General features: G+C 41.0%; 1 protein-coding gene across 1 annotated transcript; it reads right to left on the bottom strand.

Annotated features, from left to right (window-relative positions):
- Nucleotides 1–13754: 13754 nt before the first annotated feature.
- Nucleotides 13755–15240, bottom strand: LOC135463521 (putative nuclease HARBI1). The gene is made up of 3 exons (XM_064740780.1): nucleotides 14801–15240; nucleotides 14430–14469; nucleotides 13755–14153 (listed from the first exon to the last, which is right to left on the bottom strand). Exons 1-3 carry the CDS (start codon nucleotides 15238–15240, stop codon nucleotides 13827–13829), a joined length of 807 nt encoding a protein of 268 aa, XP_064596850.1. The 3' UTR covers nucleotides 13755–13826.
- Between the last annotated feature and the right edge of the window lie 6651 nt (nucleotides 15241–21891).

Here is a 21891-nt window from a genome sequence, read left to right as displayed (position 1 = left end):
GTCCGACTTCTCATATTTCACTAATCAAATACGTGACAATGAGGCTGAGTCTGTGTATGGAGTAACCGATGTAAGAGTTCACGCACAGAGATGGAACATTTAGGCTACTGCACACGATATCATAATGACAGACAGAAAGTTCACCTGCTGGTCTACAGAAATGCTGTCTATTTTTAGATTGAAACTGTCGGATTTAGGTTATTTAAAACCAGCACATTATACTTACATAGTGGCTTCTGTACCTCACAGCTTTCACCATGGGGAAGGGAATCAAGATAGAACGTATAATGACCCACTCTACGGAACCCAAAACAAAAATGATGTTTTGTATCAGTTGTTACTAATACGGAGAAAAGACATTTCTCTGTGCAAAACGTGATCCTGTTATTCTGTTTATTTTAACTGTCACCTATGTCGAGCTTTCGGCATAGATTGGTATTGATCCTGCGATGCTCAACCAGTGTCCATTTCGGATAACTATTCCTCTACATGGTCTTCCTACGGGTCGTTAAGGAGAAGTTTGAATAGAGTGACAGTTATAGATCCTCTCACAGTTATAAAAATATCTTTAATGCCCTTCAAAAAGGAAATCTTTATTGCAATTGTTATAGAGCTACGGAGCCGTAAAAGGGACATGGCAGTTTTATTTTTTTTCTAACTGTGCATTTTTAATTTTTTTTCCACTACTGCAGTCGTAGTTTTCCTTTTTCCTTAAGCAACCCCACCCACAGCCCCCAAGAAAAACTCTCAGAAAAACTGATCGGATTGGAGTTCTTCTTCGTGCTTTTGCTGAAACACTAATGTATGTACTATCATCGGATGATTATATCCGGCCCCGACATAACGTTGCGAAGTTGTAATCCGACTGGCTGATTATTTCGGGCCCGAGATCTTTTCTGGGAGTTTTTTTTTTGTGTATTTAAAAAAAGAAAAACTATTGCAGTCGGAGTTTTTCTTTTTTCTTACGCAGCTAGTGGAAAAAAACAGAAAAGGCACAGTTTAAAAAAAGAAAACGACTATGTCCATTTCACCTCTCCGTATAAAGTGAGTGAGTAGACAATGTTTGAGTGAGTGAGTGCTTAGAATTTAACGTCGTAATAACAATTTCTCAGTCATATGACGACGAAGTAGTCCTTAGGGTGTATGTAATGTGCCTCCTTCTTGCAGGACGGATTTCCATGGCTCTTTTATCTCGTGGTACTTCACTGAGGCAACTTACCGAAGGCGTATTCCGTCCCACCTATTATACTGATAAGGGTCAACCCAGTCGTTGCACTGTCCCCTTAATACTGAACACCAAGCAAGGAAGCTACAACTCCCCCTTTTAAGGTCTTAGGTGTGACCCGATCCAGGGTCAGTCCTGTATCTACCGACCCAAAAGCGGACGCTCTACCAACTGAGCCACTGGGGTGGGTCAGCTACGTATGAAATTGCGTCGAAAATTTCTTTTTTTCTTTTTGGCAACTTCTGTTTTCTAACTATATAACTCTAAAGGTGTAAAGAAACACCTTTTTCCTCAAAAAAGTAAATATTTGTAAATTTTCTTTTCGCGTTGCTCTATCAAAATCACTCAAGACCTACAATAAGATTTATTTATTTATTTGATTGGTGTTTTACGCCGTAGTCAAGAATATTTTACTTATACGACGGCGGTCAGCATTATGGTGGAAGGAAGGCGGGCAGAGCCCGAGGGAAACCCAAGACCATCCGCAGGTTGCCCTACACTAAGAGGGTAATACAGTTTATGTGGAATATGTGTATTGAAACTACATATAAGCTTGTCTTATAATCAAGAAAATGCTATTTTCTTTCTTAAAGGTTCATTTCCGAAAAAAAGAAAACAAAAAAGGGCTCAACTTTCTTGTAATATGTAGAGCTCCAAGGCCACGCTTCCTTATGCCCTGAAAATCTCCGAGGCCAAACTTCCAAGCTCCCTTGAAGGGCTCCAAGGCCAAACCTCCCTGCGCCGTCAAAGGTCCTTACAGTGTGTTATTAAAGACCCATTATTTACAGTGTTTATGTGTTTATTTTTTCCATCTGGTCTATTTTATGGTCATGTTTTTGTACATTGGCACCAACCAACGTTTGTAAGTGGACCATTAGCTTGTAGGAGCTTGAAAGTAGAAATTCAACTAAAACGACCATGCGTGTTCCTGTTCAGTCCATGCAAAAGGAGGCAATTTATAACAGGGGGAGATAATTCCCATTCACATTGGGACCATTGCACCAATCTCACAATGGTCTAATGGTTACAAGGGCTTGCTTTTTTTAATCGCTGGGACACACGACCACCGGGTTAAAGCCCGCTTTACAACAAGGAATTTCTTAATAAGCTGTATAGCTGTTTCCAGTGCGCAAGATGCAGATTTCATCGCTTGGCAGTTAAACACAGTTCAGCGAAATCCGTATGTTTCATTCTACTCGTTGGATGGGGCCGAGGACAGTTTCAAGTCGAAAATTTAGAAAAATACATTTTAAGAAATTGGACTGGAGTTGAATTCTGGGCTGTCGCCGAAGAGTGTAATATTGTACCATAGGCATAAATAGTCATGTTTATCCCACCTTTACACGCTGCGCGCGAACTGAGGCACCACATGAAACGGCTATCTGGCTTATTCCCTCGCTCTCACACCTTGAGGGGACGTTCGACGATGCTCAAAAGCGTGTCCGTTTGCGGAGTCTAACGGTCCTCACGCAAAACAGCGGGCACACATGCACATAATGACATGAGGGATGTAACGCCACGGTTTATTTTTTGCTATATTCCGTGTATGGAACGTTGCGACGGCAAGCACTTTGCAGCCGTATCCGATATTCATACGTTTTTATACACCGGGTTCTCCTTTTTCCTACTCGAGGGTTCTCCTTTTTCCTACATCTGGTTCTCTTTTTTCCTTCACCCGGTTCTCCTTTTTCCTACAACCATATTCTGTTTTTCTACACCCGGTTCACCTTTTTTCTACATCCGGTTCTCCTTTTTCCTTCACTCGGTATTCTGTTTTTCTACACCCGGTTCTCCGTTTTCCGACACCCGGTTCTCCGTTTTTCTACATCCGGTACTTCGTTTTCCTAGGCCCGGTATTCCGTTTTTCTACACCCGGTTCTCCTTTTTCCTACTCCCGGCTCTCCGTTTTTCTACACCAGGTATTCCGTTTTCCTACATGCGGTATACTGTTTTTCCTACAGCCGTTATTCTGTTTTTCCTACACCCGGTACACCGTTTTCCTGTATCTGGTACTCCGTTTTCCTATATCCAGTTCTCCGTTTTCGTACATCCGGTACCCCGTTTTCCAACACCCGATACTCCGTTCTCCTATACCCATTAAAATAAGAGAGCTCTTAGCAAACCTTAAATCTTTGAAGCACATTATCAACATCGCTTGCAGCCAGGTAGGAACTGATAAATTTATTTACAAAATCGCAGTGTTGAATATAATTATCTTGTGATCGTAAAACGAGATAACCACGCTCTGACATCAAATTTTAGTTTTCGTCTTTGTGATATCTCACTAGAGCTGACATGACATTTTCAGTAATGTTTATGATATCGGCACTCAGACAAATCTCTGTTTAACATTTATGACAATCGATGGTTTGACTGAGTTTTGTCCTTCACCTGAAGCGGTGATATTTGTTCGTAATCTTCGTCTTTCCCTTCTCGTACGGAGCTCCATAGCCATACTGGGAAATAAAAGACGTTTGATTAGAAATAAGTTTGTTTCAATATTTTGTGTATCGCAAGGGTTTTCCACATATGGTCGTCTATTTATTTGCGCAAATATTTATGCAGGATGAAGACTGCGGGTGGTTTGAAAATTATTTTTGTGTTGAAAATAAGTCTGCGGCAGATGGGAATGCATGTTTTACGCGGGCATGGTCCTGTTTACCTTTAGTAAAAGTATTCCGAAGAGGGAGGAGCGTAAATGTTTTTGGGTTCATAAAGGTATGGTTAGACTGGTAACACCATACTGTTTTAGTTTTTCTATGAGGATAATATGATAGACTGTGTCGAATGCTTTGGCTAGGTCAAGAAAAAGAGATGTGCTAAATTTATTTGATTCTTTAGGTAATTTTGGAAATCAGAGCATGCATCGTAGAATGATTGTCACTGAAGCCATGCTCATTTTCGAAAAGTACTTCGTTTGTTTCTAATTATATTTGTAGTTTATCAGCTACTAATGATTCAAATATCTTACTAAAAATGGCAATGTGGAAATGGGTCTGTAATTACTAAAGCCATCCATGCGTCCTGCTTTAAAAATGGGACAGATTTTTGCGACTGTTGACATCTGGAAATATTTGTGGTTGAAACGACAAGTTAACTATAAAGGTCAATAGATGAGCCAAGGAATCAGCTGCCAATTTCATAACAGAGGGATGAAAACCATGGTAAATTATTAGGGATGTCAGAATATGTGTTAAAACCATCTGCATTTTTTTCTGGATCAGTTGTCACCACCACTGGTGAACGAGTTTGGTAGTTTCTTATTACTTTTTGTTTCAATTAAATTATTTACTGATTTCCACGCCCCTTTTATGTTGTTATTTACTGAAGTAAATTTCTCGTCGAAATAATTCTTTTTGATCTTTGATCTTCAGCATGCGATAATGTTTTGTTGTAGAATATAGGTAGATAATCTGTTATGTCGGTTAGTAAGATACCAGATTTTACGGCTGAGTCCATGTGATTAATGAAAAAATTGGTTTGGTGATCAATGGGAATAGGTAGCCTGATTTACGGATTTCTAGGAATTCTTTTGGAGAGTAAGTGTTGATGAGATTTGAAAAGATATATGTTGAAATCACCAAATATTGTGTAAAACCTTCACTCTGATTTTATTTTATAAAATTTATAATAAATCATTAAGCTGATCGTTAAAGAAGTAAAAATCTTTCCCTGGAGGTCTATAAAATAACCCAATAAGATGTTTTTCGTTATGTATTTCAATTTCCAAAAATAAACTTTGATATTCTCTGTTTTTATCAACTTGAGAAAGGTCATCGCTGACGAAACATTCATTTATACTGCTATGGACAGAAAGAAAAGACCCCTACCCTTCCGTTTGGAACGAGACGAGACGAATTGTAATTTGGAATTTTATACAGATCCTCAGTTCCAAAGGTGAGCCAGCTTTCTGACATACCAAAGTTGGTGAATGAATATTGTAATGATTCATAGTACGGGACAACCCCAGAATGACGTTTCCGAAGATTGAAATGAGCATTGAAAGGAAGAAAAGATAATGTACTAGAATCGATCATTGTGGTAGAAGTTGCTAGCATGTTAAAGGAATTTTTTTGGTAATAGTTGATTGATGTTCGTTTAAAACAAGCCAAATTTCGTGTTCCTCTAAGGCGTCGTCAATAAGATACTGCATGCCTTCCGTAACATTTATATCAATAGGATTAAAACACAGTATATCAAAATCAAGGAAAGGGTGTTGGTAAGATGTTTCAGGACTGTGAGAGTCTAAATTTAAGTGCTCCATTTCCTCTGAAGTGAAAGAGGGAAGGGCTTCTAAAATATTCTGCCCTCATAGGCATCTGCGGTATCCACCATTTAGACGAGAGGTAATGACTGAGTAGTACACCAAACTATAGTGTCTTTCACTACCATTACACATAAATAGAACAGATAAAAGCAAAGTACACAAACAATGAGCACAAGATAAAATGAACAGTGTACCAAGCCACACACAGGACTCGATTTGAATAGGTTCATGGTAAATCGTGATCTACAGCATTCCAGACATAACCAAAACAGCAGCACACCAAATGCAGTTCAACATTAAAACATCAGAAAATCATTGCAAAGTTTAACAGGACTTAAGTAAGGGAATGCATGTGTTTAAACAGGTATCATGACAAAGCTAGAAATTTATGCCATCTACAGCATTTATACACTTATCAAGTTTCATTGTTCATATTTAGGTCTAAACATTTCAAACATACAAGAGTTCAACTCCAGACCTAAGACTTTAAAAGACGAAGTTGTAACTTCTTCGTTTGGCGTTCAACATGAAGGGGATAGTGCAACGACTGGTTGACCCGTATCAGTATAACGGCTCGGGCGGGGCGACTTACATGTACTTGCCTTCGGTATGTCGTCTCAGTAAAGCACCACTTGATAAAAGAGCGGTGGAAATCCGTCCTGTAACAAGGAGGTACATTACATGCGTTCTGAGGATTCCTTTGTCGTCATATGACTGAAAATTGTTGAGTACGACGTTAAACCCCAAGCACTCAATCACTCACTCAGTTTTAGAACATCAGAATACGATTGCCAGGTTTAGCAGAAATTAAGCATGGAATATGCATCCACTTGAACAGACAACATGACAAAATTAGAAATTACTGACAGCTTCAGCATCTATACACTTATCAAGTTGCATTGTTCAAAATTTAGTCTAGACATAGCCAACACCACAGTATGCTGAATGAAGTTCAGTGTTAGAACGTCAGAATATCATTGCAAAGTTTAGCAGGAGTTGAGCATGGGATATCCATGTGTTTGAACAGGTATCATAACAATGACACATTAAGGACAGCAGTACATTTTATAACTGTGCTTTTGATGTTAAAAAAAATTTTCAATTGGCAAGATAGTGGGCACAATCTGGAACAATATGCAAGTTATCTCCCTTTGTAAATTCCACTGCTGTGTTTGAGAAAGGTGTAAGGTTAGTTGAAGATAATTTTTTTTATTAGTTTCTTTTTGAATAAATACATTTCAATATATGAATTATTATCAGTTTATACTCCATGTGTAATAACATGGTAATACCTTTAGTTACGGAAGAAAAATACAAAAAAGAACAAGTAAGTGTATTTTGATACTGCACAGAAGTGCACAAACTTGGTTATCATATTGCTTGGATAGCAGATACATATGATATTGCTCGTGCAGCATATGAGTGTATATATATTAGGCTGACAGAGTTTGTGAGATATCTGATGTTATGAAACACACAAGATCACCTTTATGAGAAAAGATGCATCAATTACTTATTTTAACACCTGCTACTCCTGGAAACTTTCCAGGAGCCCACTTCAGTATCTAGTCTTGTCTCCAACAATACATTTGTATCTACCACTCTAATTCTGATTTGCTTGCCTTCAGAAGATCTCAAGCCGTACGCCAAGTTAGCGATCCTACCCCTCTCACGTATAAGTTCTGGTGGCAGGTCAGTTCTGATGCTAATTTTTTCCCTCGAAGTACAGTCGGGGCCTTAGAATGTTATCTTTATCTTTTACATGGACTAATTTAACAAATAATTTTGAGCAGGGGTAGACCGTGTGAGTCGATGGACATTCACAATACGTAAGTCTCTCGCCCATTCGCAACCCGGCTTCGTCTCCTCAGACAGGAACCTTCTTGTAATAGTCATGAACGATCATGAATTTCCAGCCGTAGGATTTTTTCTCCAGCTCAGTGGTCTAGTTATTGAGTTTGATTTCAGTATTTTGTAAAGTCTTTTCCTCTGAATCAAGTTATTGGGATGTGAAGCTCAACGATTTTTCCATGTCTACAAGGTTGAGCTCATCTTGACAAACTCGTTCAGCGATCACACGAACTTCGACTTTAAAGTTTTTTACATCATCATCAAAATTGGAGAGTTTTTTGTTCAGAGAATCATTCATAGATAAGATTATCCCCTTCAGATGAGTGTTTGTGACCTCGACTGGTGAATTCCCTGTTGTGTTTGTTACGTCTGAGTTGGCAAGTGTTGCTGTTGTTGTTGTTCTAGATTGTTCGAATTCCGAATCTGACTTACACATACCAGTATAAGCTTCAAAATCAGCAGAATCCTTGGAGACATTTTTGCTCCCTTCGTACCAGACTTTTGTTTTTCCCGCAGAGCCATCGTTGGGATCGTAGAGATCAACCAGCGAAATAATTCCCCCGTGTATGGCCTGGTATTTTACTAGCTGTTTTTACATTAGTTCACATTGTCCGCCATCTTGTTTTCGTAATCCTAGGCTATCCAGTTATCCAATTTACCCTTCAGTTGGGAGGCAAATGTTGCACCCATTTTACTGAAATGCGCCAGTGTAGCCTGAACATGTTTTCTCCTGACGGGGAAGGGGGGGGGGATTTGATTTGCACTGGCGCTTTTCCGGCCCAAAGGGCCGATGTGCGCCGATGTGCGTCATTGAAAGTGCTTTTAACCTGGGTAATATATAAAGGAAGAGTATATTATTTAAAACAAGAAGAAGAAATTTCAGTACTAGTGCTATGGACATTGTAGCTTGTAACATTTGTAGCATTATAGCCGACGAATTTTGGGCTTGATGACTAAAAGAAAAAAATAAGTGTTTGTAACGGGTCATTATTCACTATGATGACCAATACTTAATGTAGTTATACAATCCACATTTACAGTACAAGAGGGGCAGGTACATGGGTTAAAGAGATTTTTGGGAAAGGTGGGCGTTAGAACACTCAAGATGTTATAACATATACGGAACACAGAGTATAGTATAGGAAGAGCTGAACAGTATACATAGATAATACCTGGACAAAAACAGTAGAAGCGTCAGCTCGTATCAGTTCTGTATGGGTAAAAAACGACAACAACCACTATAAAAGCGACAGATAGGCCGGTCCAACGATGTTAACACTAAAAAATGTACCTTCATATAATTAATAATACTTCAGGCAAATTATATTTATACAATCATATGAGTGTTGTATTCTGTATACTACGGATTATTAAAAACGACGACATCTGCTAAGAAAATTGGCCAGGGCCTGGGAAGTCTTATTTCGGTTCGTTTTAGGGTTTAAAACAGATTCTAAGGTAAAATGCCGAAGGCCAATGGAGCGTAAGTCCCGGTAAAGAACACGGCGAGCGTTAGAGTGCCGGGTACACGTAAATAAGAGATGAGCGATATCATCGTTAACTAGGCATCCCAGATGGGTTCAGATTCATTCTAAATAAATAGGTATTTGTAGGCACATGTCCAGAAATAAGGCGAAAAACTAGCGTTTCATCTCGTCGGGAACGTAATGATACTGGCGAGTTTAACAAAACAGAACGATTATACTCGTGAAAAAACCTCCCCTTATTAGATTCATCCCACTGCCGCTGCCAAATATCCACAAACTTAGGTGTAACATAACTCATAATTTCATTAATGTTTAAGGGCACGTGAAAGGATATATCAAAAAAGGATAAAGCTCTCTTCGCCTGACGGTTTTCATTGGCCGTTATATATAGCTCTTCCCTATTGCACAACATTACGCAACTGTATTGCGGAAGTATAAGGCTGTGAAAAGACAAAAAACTTTCCGAAGTGTAATTAATAAGTTCTTGCAACTGTGCCACTTTAGAAAGTAAATATTTTTGTTGTAGCCTCATAGGCCAGAATATGATATAATCTTTGGAATGTCGAGGTGCCTGAGCTTTCAGATGTATGCATTCATAGATAGTCCCGGGAAACTATAAATACCGGCGCAGGAGAATCAGTCTGCCATTTCACAATGGCGTTCGTTGGGAAAACATCACTACCGTGCGTTGAAGACGTGGATCTACAACAGTGTCCGTCACATAAGGTGGTTGACACGTCACACACTGCGAGGTCATCTCGTGAAAGCAAACATGGTGGCTCAACGCCTGTGATCGAGCAGAGCGCGACCGCTCAGGGCAAAATTTCGCGACGCCAAGGATACCCAAAATCTTACAACAAATTCCGGCGATACCAAAGTTCGGCAAAGCCTTACGGCAATGTTCGGCGAAACCAACCTTGGGCGAGTCCTCAACGCAAACTACCGCGGCGCGAACATTCAGCAATGCATCACCACAAATTTGCGCGAAACCAAAGTTCGGCGACGTCTCATGCCAAAGTTCGGCGGCACCAAATCTCGGCGACACCGTACGGAACAGGTCCGCAACATCGATCGAGTTTCAGATCCGCAATCACCGGGCCTGCTGGTGACACAACGGGAAATGTGCGACGGCCCTTAGAAAGCTCCCCCGAGCCAGGCGCCCAGGCCTGGGAAACATTCCACCCTACAGACCGTACTCTACAGGGAAACCCAGTATGGCTACCGGAGAACACTTATCGCAGAGAGGAGCCAATGGACTGGGAGGACGAGTATGGAAATTGCCGTGATGATATAATGGGAAATGTACGATGCCTCTTACAAAATTCGCCTGAGCCAGGCGCCCAGGACGGCGGGACATTCTGCATCTTTGAGCAGAGAGAGGAGCCAATGGACTGGGAGGTAGGAGACAGTCAGCTGTTAGGAAACTTTTTGGAGCCAGGCGCCGAGGGTGGTGGAACATATGGCCGTAGAGATGGTACTCCACACAGCGCTGAGGGCGGGGAACATACGGCCGTAGAGATGGTACTCCACACAGCGCTGAGGGCGGAGGAACATACGGCCGTAGAGATGGTACTCCACACAGCGCTGAGGGCGGGGGGAACATACGGCCGTAGAGATGGTACTCCACGCAGGATCAGAATGCGGAAGGCATGGTTCCGTGAAGAATGGTCCGTGTCAGTCGAGGAGCGATTGATTTAAGCAGGGAGATTAGGCTACCTCGGCTCACTGCAAGTATTTTAGAAGTCGACTGTGCGTGTTGTAAATACCAAGGTGTCATACTAAACACCGACGGTGACTAACCGCGACCGACCGCGACCGGCCACAATTAATTTAAAAACCGACCGTGCGCATTGTTAATACCTAGCGGTCATACTAAAACTCCGCAGGTTGCTGGCAGACCTTGCCGCTTACGTCCGGAATTGTTGTAAATACCGAGCAGTCAAACCGACGGTGGTTTAGGTCGGAGCTGAAAAGAAGTGCGTTCCCTCGATTTTTTCTGGAAAACGGTGAACAACGACGACGTTTTGGCTCTTTCTCGAACAGTTTTTCTTCACGTGTGTCGTAATAAAACTGTAGAAAAAATATATTCCTCTGTTTTCTGTTATGTTTTCTGGAGAGTGTATCGAGGGTGTGTGGAGGGTGCATGGAGAGTGTATGGAGGGTGTACGGAGGTGTGCGGATAGTGCATGGAGAATGTATGGAGAGTGTACGGAGGGTGTAGGGAGACTATGGAGTGGAGTATGTACAGGGAGTGTACGGAAAGTGTATGGAGGGTGTATGGAGAATGTTTGGATATTCTAAGCGGTTTGTACGATGTATGAATTATTCTTCAAACACAAATGTGAGTTACCCTCATCGACTTTACTAAAGAATTTACAATACGCTTTGGGTATCCAGTGGATCCACTGTACGGATTTGGACACTCTATATCCACAATACTGTATGGACAATCTTTGATTCACGGTTTGGTCAACGGTTGATCCACAGTTCTGCCTTTGACAGTCTGGGTCAACTGTACGATTTGGAGACTCTGGGGCAGTTAGTTTTATGTTCCCCACACAGGTAAGTGTAATTAAGTTTTTAACAAACGAAAATGATTTATCAGATTGGTTGCTAGTGTGGTATTTATTCAGACTGTTAAATCAAATTCAATCCTATACACTGTATAAAATTTTAAATCTCCGAAAAAGATTTCTCAAGCTTTAGACATTGTTTTCTAAGCTACAATACCGAAATTGTAAAGTTTTTCATTTCCTTAGAAAAAACTTTAACAATTAACTTGACCGCATTGATTTACTGAATTTTGTTTAACCAAAGGTGTTAGGTAGCCTGTAATTTGGTAATATTGAATTTATATGAACACTTGGGATGAAACCCTGACTGAGGAATATACTAGTTTCCAGTTACCATATCAGCGATGTCGGGGTTGCAGCCGGCTTAATTTCATTGTCGCCTGTTGGGATATTCATTTCAAATCATTACTTTTGTACTTTCAGTTTGCAGCCCAGCTGGTTTTGATGAAGTTTAATGTGATAGCGCTGGAAGTTCAGTGAGTTTTTGTAGTGCAGCTGATAGATAACATACTCGGGTGTGACGTCAGGCGGGAAGAAAATGGCGGTCCGAAGTTGACAACACGAATTGATGACCAAGAGGTTAGAAATACTCAGATATGGAGGAATATAAGGTATTATTTACAACTGGATTAGGTAAAACAGATCGTTGAGGTAAGTTACTGCTTGTATCCGTGTATTTTATAAACTGACACATGTTTATTTCCTTAGGGTACACCGGTTGCGCAAGACTTCAGATGGAAAACGAAAAGGTTTTCAAGGAGTCGTGCAAGGACATATCAGATTATATCTTTATGCTTGCCCTCTGCTTGTTAACCGTGCAAATATTCTACTCTACAAATACCACTGTACCGCATAGTGTTTAGTTGATGTGGTTTCATTTTTTTTTGGTGGGGGGGGGGGGGGCGCAAGAAAATGCTTTACATTGCCTTGTGACATGATAATAAATCAGCTGATTAACTGGTTGCTACGAATTATGGGAAACTGACATCGACAGCTGTCGTTTGTTACTTCAATCATCATGGCATTGAATGTTGTAAAGAAGGCAAAGAAGCCTAAGTGGGAGTCCAGGGCGACCAAGGCCTTGGTCATGGCCCTTGAGGATCATGACCACGTTATTAAGGCAAAGTTTGGTAAACATGTGACCAAATCTGAGAAGAACAGGGCTTGGAATGAGATATACCAAAGGTACCTTAGGCCCAAATATTAATGCTGCAATGGGCTGTTTCAGTGTTTTGAAGTTCCCCTGGCTTAATCTGTGTTCACTCAGAATCTTCAAACATATCAGTACCTTGGTGCTGCCATTCCTAATTTTGACCTAAAAGTGGATTTATGAGGGCAAAAATAGGCTGAAAAAAAGGGAGTACACTGTATTGTGACAAAATGCTAAGGTGCAAAATGATACATACTTGAAGGTGAGAAGATGAAAACTGGTGAGTGCAAAGGCTGTATGTGCATTATATGTGTATTAGACAGTATTAGCTGTTCTGGACTATCGGTACAAACTCTGCAGTACCCTGCAACTGCTGTACACTGGTGCAAAAGCTGAAAATTGTGTATGAAACAGCTTGAAAGCCTTAAAACTGCACGCAGTTCTAGTTCATATATAAGACTAACAATGGTGTTAGGGCACTTTCTTGGTACGTTTGGCCCACAGCATAAGGCTGTGAATAAGTACTGGTCAGCCAGGTGTTTGTGTAATCTAACTGTGTAGGACATCATGCATAGTAATTTCGACATGGCTTTCCAGTCAGGCTGCAGCTCTGTCGTGGGCGGAGTTTTAGGTGAAATACTATATTTATCTAAACAGCAAAAATTCCAACGTGTAGTACAGGTTACTAGCTAAATCTGAACCTAACAAGTTCATCTCTGGCTCGTGCCCCATCTGCAAGCAGGGTAACACCTGTGGTATGGTCATCATCATCATCCCCTTTTTCCCCATCGTCCGGCTCTATATCGGGGTTAGGTAGCTGGTTGTTGCTGCACAGGTTGTGTAGCTTAAAGACAGCTACAACAACCTGTGCACTCACTTCTGGCGAATGCATCAGGAACCCGCCAGATTTGTGGTGAATACATCTGAATGACAGAGAGATGGAGTACCTCTTAAAATTTAATGAAACGGTCAGGGAAATGAAAAGTACTCTCGAAACTAATGAACGGCCAATTTCAATATATATATATAGCAGGAAGTTTTATAATGGTGGTTTATTTATTTGATTAAAGTGCTTTGTGTCACTTATGCGGGTTTACTCTTGCATGCTGAAAACGGGAGTGCACAGTGTAAACCAGTGGAACCATGGCTGAACCAACATCAAGATTAATGGTGTTAAAGACGGTCCATTGTGTAGACCCATATCTATATATGTAAGAAATGTGTTATGGGCAGAAGCTTTATATAATCTGTGAAAATCATGATAAAGCAGACGTTATTCGTACCTAAACCTCGACTTAGCTACTCCAAAAGCCCTCTCAATTGTGCACCTTGTAGTTTTGTGGCTCTTGTTGTACTTGGCCTGTGCACCATTATGTGTCTGTATGAAGGGTACCATTAACGATGGCTTCAGAGGATAACCACTGTCCCCAAGGATAATGGTACCATCAAAATCACCATTCTGGTACTTCCTCCAAATGCCGCTTTGCTTCAATATAAAACTGTCATGTGCTGACCCTGGATACCTAGATACTACACTGGTGAATCTGCAGGAAATAACAGGAAAGCATGCAGGGCCACAATCAATTCTAATCGGGAGATTCTGAGAATACCGTTATCCCATGCATGCTATTAACCTATGCAAAACTTTTGCAAACTAGTTTTAGAACTTGAAAGGCTATGAGGTACTACAAAATGTATCTGTACTAATTTGATCAAAACTGGACACTGTCTGAAACAGTTAATTGTAGCCCTAAAACCATCCACCACTTAGAATACAGGAAATCACTAAATATGTTGAAATTCAGCCTGCACGTATTTGACAGCTTTCTGTAATCAATCCACTTAATATTTTGAAAAAATGATGCTACACACAAACATTTATCAGATTGGGACAGTATGACGTCACACAACATTTGCTGTAATAATTAAAGGTTTTAAAATATAAAAACTTAATATCTCCCGAATGATTCAGTACCGGTACCGCTTTGTACAAGAAAAGGCTCAATAGTCTAATAACTATGTGATTTATGCAGGTGTTCGCTCTGGGATAGCCTTTAAAGTTATTCCCCTTGGAATTTTGACCTAGTTGTAGAAGGCGTTGATGTCGGCGAATGACCTAATACCCACCTAAGTCTCGCATCTGTTGTGGCCTGCACGTTGAGTGAATGGTAGTTTTTGCGACACACAAACACGTTCATCTTTTGTTGGGGACTTTATGGGAATCTGCGTGCCATCTATGCAACTGACTACGTGTGGGAAATTTCAATCTCGTAGAAGGCCTGCTGGGCCTCTGCAATTTCCCTCGGATTTGAGGGAGATGAAATTGAAAGGGGATATGTATTTAAATTAACGATGGCGGTAGTGACACTTCTGACTATTCTGGACGTGCTTGGAACACTTATCCCATGAAGATCGCTCACTAAACTTTGGAAAGACCCTGAGGCATAGTATCTCAGAGCTGTGAGGACTTGCAGGACGACAGGAATTGCATGGTTCCGGTTAGTAGGTCTCTCCAAAGCCGGTGTTAAGAAGTCCACAACTTGCAAAAATGCCCGCCTGTCAACTCTATACCGAGCGACGACATCGCCGCCATTTAAAACATCCAGAGGGTGAGTACGATCACGAAAAACACGCTCTCTTCGAATGGTTCGTCTTTCAGCGAGGCCGGCCAAGAGAACATTCGCCATGTTGAATTTACGCCAAAACGCACGTTTATTAGGCTTTAAGGTAGCCCAGAAGGTGCCGTAGTTTTACACGGAAATTTACGCATAGTGGATAGCCTACGTAAGAATTTTTATGAAAACGGACGCTGGTGTAAATTTTTCCGTACGCAGCTTTATGAAATTGGCCCCAGGTCCGCAACATCGATCGAGTTTCAGATCCGCAATCACCGGGCCTGCTGGTGACACAACGGGAAATGTACGACGGCCCTTAGAAAGCTCCCCCGAGCCAGGCGCCCAGGCCTGGGAAACATTCCACCCTACAGACCGTACTCTACAGGGAAACCCAGTATGGCTACCGGAGAACACTTATCGCAGAGAGGAGCCAATGGACTGGGAGGACGAGTATGGAAATTGCCGTGGTGATATAATGGGAAATGTACGATGCCAGGCGCCCAGGACGGCGGGACATTCTGCATCTTTGAGCAGAGAGAGGAGCCAATGGACTGGGAGGTAGGAGACAGTCAGCTGTTAGGAAACTTTTCGGAGCCAGGTGCCGAGGGTGGTGGAACATATGGCCGTAGAGATGGTACTCCACACAGCGCTGAGGGCGGGGAACATACGGCCGTAGAGATGGTACTCCACACAGCGCTGAGGGCGGAGGAACATACGGCCGTAGAGATGGTACTCCACGCAGGATCAGAATGCGGAAGGCATGGTTCCGCTAAGAACAGTCCGTGTCAGTCGAGGAGCGATTGATTTAAGCAGGGAGATTAGGCTACCTCGGCTCACTGCAAGTATTTTAGAAGTCGACCGTGCGTGTTGTAAATACCGACGGTGACTAACCGCGACCGACCACAATTAATTTAAAAACCGACCGTGCGCGTTGTTAATACCTAGCGGTCATACTAAAACTCCGCAGGTTGCTGGCAGACCTTGCCGCTTACGTTCGGAGGTGTTGTAAATACCGAGCAGTCAAACCGACGGTGTTCACTGGGTTTAGGCCGGAGCTGAAAAGAAGTGCTTTCATTCCCTCGATTTTTTTCTGGAAAACGGTGAACAACGACGACGTTTTGGCTCTTTCTCGAACAGTTTTTCTTCACGTGTATCGTGAAAAAATATAAAAAATTTATTCCTCTGTTTTCTTTTATGTATGGAGAGTGTATCAAGGGTGTGTGGAGAGTGCAAGGCGAGTGCATGGGAGGGTGCATGGAGAGTGTATGGAGGGTGTATGAAGAGTGTGCGGATAGTGCATGGAGAATGTATTGAGTGTGTACAGGGAGTGTACAGAGGGTGTAGTTAGACTGTATGGAGTGTGTACAGGGAGTGTACGGAGGGTGTAGGGAGAGTGTACGGAGAGTGCATGGAGGGTGTATGGAGAATGTTTGGATATTCTAAGCGGTTTGTACGAGGTATGAATTATTCTTGTCCACTGATCAGATCACGCTCGACTGTCGGAACTCTTCATTGATAAGCCCGTTCACCGTGTTTGGAACTCTTCTGTCAACTACTAGCCTCTCACTGTGGACTTGAACACTAATAGGCGTTTGTGACTTGAATTTATGTAGTGTTATACCAGAGCCACCGTTAGGTTCAAACACAAATGTGAGGCACCCTCATCGACTTTACTAAAGAATTTACAATACGCTTTGGGTATCCAGTGGGTCTTTTTAGCCGTCTCTGGATAAAGAAACTGTGTAACTCCTTAAAGAACTAGAGTATCTGTGACAATTGCCCACTTTCAGCTGGCTGGTTTCTGTCGAAAGTGGGGAGGGCGGATCTCCGGTCACAAAACTGTGACAATTCCTCACATTCCACTGGCCGGTATTAGCGGAGAGAGTCGAGGACCGGATTGGCAGTCACAAACCAAATTCCCAACATTCTGCTGACTGTCTTTAAGCCTAATTTGAATGTTAACCCCAAGCTTTAGCCGTCTCTGGATAAAGAAAACTGTGTAACTCCTTCAAGAACTAGAGTATCTGTGACAATTGCCCACTTTCAGCTGGCTGGTTTCTGTCGAAAGTGGGGAGGGCGGATCTCCGGTCACAAAACTGTGATAATTCCTCACATTCCGCTGGCCGGTATTAGCGGAAAGCGGGGAGGGCCGGATTGGGGGTCACAAACCAAATTCCCAACATGGAGAATGTATGGAGAATGTTTGGATATTCTAAGCGGTTTGTACGAGGTATGAATTATTCTTGTCCACTGATCAGATCACGCTCGACTGTCGGAACTCTTCATTGATAAGCCCGTTCACCGTGTTTGGAACTCTTCTGTCAGCTACTAGCCTCTCACTGTGGACTTGAACACTAATAGGCGTTTGTGACTTGAATTTATGTAGTGTTATACCAGAGCCACCGTTAGGTTCAAACACAAATGTGAGGCACCCTCATCGACTTTACTAAAGAATTTACAATACGCTTTGGGTATCCAGTGGGTCTCTTTAGCCGTCTCTGGATAAAGAAACTGTGTAACTCCTTAAAGAACTAGAGTATCTGTGACAATTGCCCACAATTGTCCACAATACGGCTTGGACATTCGGTGAGTCTACAATAGGTTTTGGGCAATCTGGATCCATTGTACGGTTTTGGATACTCTGGATCCCTTGTACGGTTTTGGATACTCTGGATCCACTGTACGGTTTTGGACACTCTGGATCCACTGTACGGATTTGGACACTCTATATCCACAATACTGTATGGACAATCTTTGATTCACGGTTTGGTCAACGGTTGATCCACAGTTCTCCTTTGACAGTCTGGGTCAACTGTACGATTTGGAGACTCTGGAGCAGTTAGTTTTATGTTCCCCACACAGGTAAGTGTAATTAAGTTTTTAACACACGAAAATGATTTCTCAGATTGGTTGCTAGTGTGGTATTTATTCAGACTGTTAAATCAAATTCAATCCTATACACTGTATAAAATTTTAAATCTCCGAAAAAGATTTCTCAAGCTTTAGACATTGTTTTCTAAGCTACAATACCGAAATTGTAAAGTTTTTCATTTCCTTAGAAAAAACTTTAACAATTAACTTGACCGCATTGATTTACTTAATTTTGTTTAACCATAGGTGTTAGGTAGCCTGTAATTTGGTAATATTGAATTTATATGAACAGTTGGGATGAAACCCTGACTGAGGAATATACTAGTTTCCAGTTACCATATCAGCAATGTCGGGGTTGCAGCTGCGATATCAGCAATATCGGGTTCCAACTACTGTATCAACGATGTCCAACTGCTATATCAGCGATATCGGAGTTCAAACTGCGATATCAGCGATATCAGCGATATCGGGGTTCTAACTTCGATATCAGCAATATCGGGTTTCAGCTACTGTATCAGCGATGTCCAACTACTGTATCAGCGATGTTGGGGTTCCAGGTGCTATATCAGCGATGTCGGAGTTCCAGCTGCGATATCAGCGATGTCGGAGTTCCCACTGCTATATCAGCGATGTCGGAGTTCAAACTGCGATATCAGTGTTGTCGAGGTTCCACTGTGTATGTATTTCATTCTTTATATATTTAACGCGGATTCCCCACAGCCAGTGGCCACGAGAGGTTTTCTTCAGCACTGTACATGCCATAAGAATATTTAACTGCTACAAAACATGTAATAACATAGGCACAGCGTATAGTGCAGTATTTGAGGTACAACATATACACAGAATAGTCAGCCAGCTACTTATCACTGAAGTACATATTTACACGCTAGGTGAATATTTGTTTATTTGTTTGTACCCATGATGTGGTGGGTAGCTTGATAAGCTGTGTAATAGGTTTTAAACCGATTGTTGGCCAAAATCTTTTCATGTAGACTTATAAAAGTAAGTTTGTTCTCTTGTAAAGATAGACCTTGAGATGCATTTATTACTACTGAAGATATATATTTTGGGCAGCATGTGAGAAACAGAGTGAGTGCTTGAGGTTTAACGTCGTACTCAACAATTTTCAGTCATATGACGACGAGAGAAACAGAGTGGTGGACACTGGGTGAGAAAACTTGAGTCAGTGTTTTAAGCATGTGCTCCCTACTTACGGCAAATACGGGGTATCTATAAGTAGGTAGTGCTCTGCATCTTCACATTTGAAACCACACTGTGTGCATACGGAGTCATCAGTGATGCCGCACTTAAACACGTCTGCGTGAAGAGCGATCTGCCCCATTAACATCCTGCAGGGTAAAATCGAACAAAAAGTCTTCGTATCATTCTTGGGCGTGGAGAGATGACATTTGTACGTTTTGATGGAAGCTTCTTGGATCTTGGAGCTTTTATATGGAGTGGGAGAGAATGTCAATCTTCAGTGGTTTGGGGGAAAAAGGATGAACTCAATGAAGTAGGTCTTTTGAATAAGGGCAAGCTTTCGATGTTTTGGAGAATATAGTTATTTCCAGTCTCTTTTCTTGAGGTACATAGACTTTTTTAGTAATGGAGCAGTAAGTCCTTGATTATCTTATACAAAAGTAACAACCTTTGATTCTTTTCTACGAATGTAAAAGGTTTCCCAGTTTAATTAAGCCTTTAGTGTTTTATAAGATGTGCAGTGTAAGCCGCCTGTACATAATAGGGCTACCCTGTGTTGCACGCTTTCTACCAGCCATGTTTATTTACATATGAATTTTACCGAGCGCTGTGCGCATGCTCCGCCGAATTGACAACGCCTCATTTAAATATTCTGGCAGACTTTTCAGTTTTCAGTTTTTTTGTTATTTTTAAACATTCACTTATCGTGCAACGCTGGGGGTGGGGTTAACAAAAAACTTGTAACTTTTACTTCTTGACCGAAATACCCGATACTCATGTCATTCTGTACTAACGCAAAAATACCTAATACTTGGGCGATCGTGTCGCTTTAAGTATTAAAGATATTTACATAGTTTGTAAGCATAATTTTTGTGAACTAAAATACATTTTTATAAGGCGTGTATATTTTAAACATGGCAGCTTTATTAAGAAATGATTATGTTAAAGTTATTTGTTGACATCTACTGTGAGTGTTTAAGACTGATCGTCTGGTTTGTGCTTACTAATGTGAACTGGAAGAAGACCAGGGCAAATTTTAACTTTTTTATATTTAAATGTTTCTCAATGTTGGAGGTAGCGTTCTAAGAACAATCTGAATTATGTTCTTCTTTGATTACACTTTGAAAACTCATTGTAAGTTTAGAAATAAAAATTTAAAGGTTTCTTCAAAATACAATAGTGGTAAACTTTTGAAGGCGGTGAAAAATAACTTTAAATTTTCAGAAATTATTTTCCAGTTTAAAATGTCACTACAAATGCAGTTGAAATAAATTAAGATGAAGTGAAATTTTATCTTTTTTTACAAATCCATTGTAAAGTTTAAGAAATTATTTTCAAAACGTAAATATTTATTTCTTAAAAGTAGCCATCATTATTGTGTGTTGTTAAAGATTTCACGCAAGTTTAAAAATTTTTTTTTCAAATAATAAAATATTTCCAGAGGTGTCGAAATTATTTTTAGCACACTGAGTTCCGAATATTCCAATTCGTTTATTCAACTTTCTTTGCATCGCGTGCTTTTCTCTATTTTCCACTGTCATGAAAATACTATAAAGGTGACCATTCTCAGAGATTACACGCAACTAGCATGGACCCGGCAACACTGTTCGCCAACAGTTTTATTCCATTTATTGTCCACTATGATATTTTATGGATGAAATAAAGAGGTCGCTTAAATTATTTCCATTTAAATTACAATATCATTTTAATATATGCTAGTGTTTTTGTTAGTTGCTTGTAAGGATCTAATAAAACAATAGAAGGAGTATGAGCTTGTAATTTGTGAAACTAGGACATAAAAGCTATTTAGTACGACGTAAACCATAATCATACAAATAAACATAGACACATACACACATACACGCATACCTGTGTATCTAAGTGACTGAAAGCTATTCAATGGGGGCAAGTCCTTATTTCTATAAAGCATATATTCGGCTATATCTCCATTATTACTGCACCTACAGAAATCATAGTTGGTACATTAATGACACTTGATTTCGATTATCACATGAGGCCGATGATTCCAGATTCGACACCATAGGACGCTTCTGTGAATAGCCATTTGAATAGCAGTCTGGTGTCAGTCAGGAATTTTTTGGCATGACGTGATAGCCGACATTAAGTGTTATTATTGTACCAAATACAGTATGATGTCTGTAGGGCCAGTATTTGTGGAGGTATGGACCAGACTGCTATTCACAGAAGCGCCCCCTGGTGTCAGAATCGGGAATCGTTGGCATGACGTTATAGCCCGCATTAGGTGTCATGTTCCAAGTATGATGTCTGTAGGCGGATTATTTATGGAGATATGCGCCAGACTGCTGTTTACGTAAGCGCCCACTGGTGTCAGAATCGGGAATTGTTGACATGACGTAATAGTTCGCATTAAGTGTCATTAATGTACCATATATGAAGTCTGTAGGTGCAGTATTTATGGAAGCGCCCCCTGGTGTCAGAATTGGGAATCATTGGCATAACGTGAAAGCCCGCATTAGGTGTCCAAAATGTACCAAGTGTGATGTCTGTAAATGCAGTATTTATGGAGATATGGGCCAGAGTGTTATCTGGGACTGTAGGTTGTGAGGTGTAGGCTATCTGGGACTGTAGGCTGTTAGCTGTTATCTGGGACTGTAGGCTGTTAGCTGGGGT

Source organism: Liolophura sinensis, chromosome 3, assembly GCF_032854445.1.
Source record: "Liolophura sinensis isolate JHLJ2023 chromosome 3, CUHK_Ljap_v2, whole genome shotgun sequence".
In the NCBI taxonomy this organism is placed as follows: Eukaryota; Metazoa; Mollusca; class Polyplacophora; order Chitonida; family Chitonidae; genus Liolophura; species Liolophura sinensis.
This window is presented reverse-complemented; position numbering and strand designations above follow the sequence as displayed.

What these genes read in the sequence shown, in the direction of transcription:
- LOC135463521 (XM_064740780.1), bottom strand. Translation starts at nt 15,240, where the DNA reads ATGGCGAATGTTCTCTTGGCCGGCCTCGCTGAAAGACGAACCATTCGA. An exon ending in ATTGAAATTTCCCACACGTA is followed by an intron (nt 14,470 to 14,800) that starts GTCAGTTGCATA and finishes TAATTATTACAG; the next exon opens with CAAATGTTGTGTGACGTCAT. An exon ending in ACTGTCCCAATCTGATAAAT is followed by an intron (nt 14,154 to 14,429) that starts GTTTGTGTGTAG and finishes CGGTATTCTCAG; the next exon opens with AATCTCCCGATTAGAATTGA.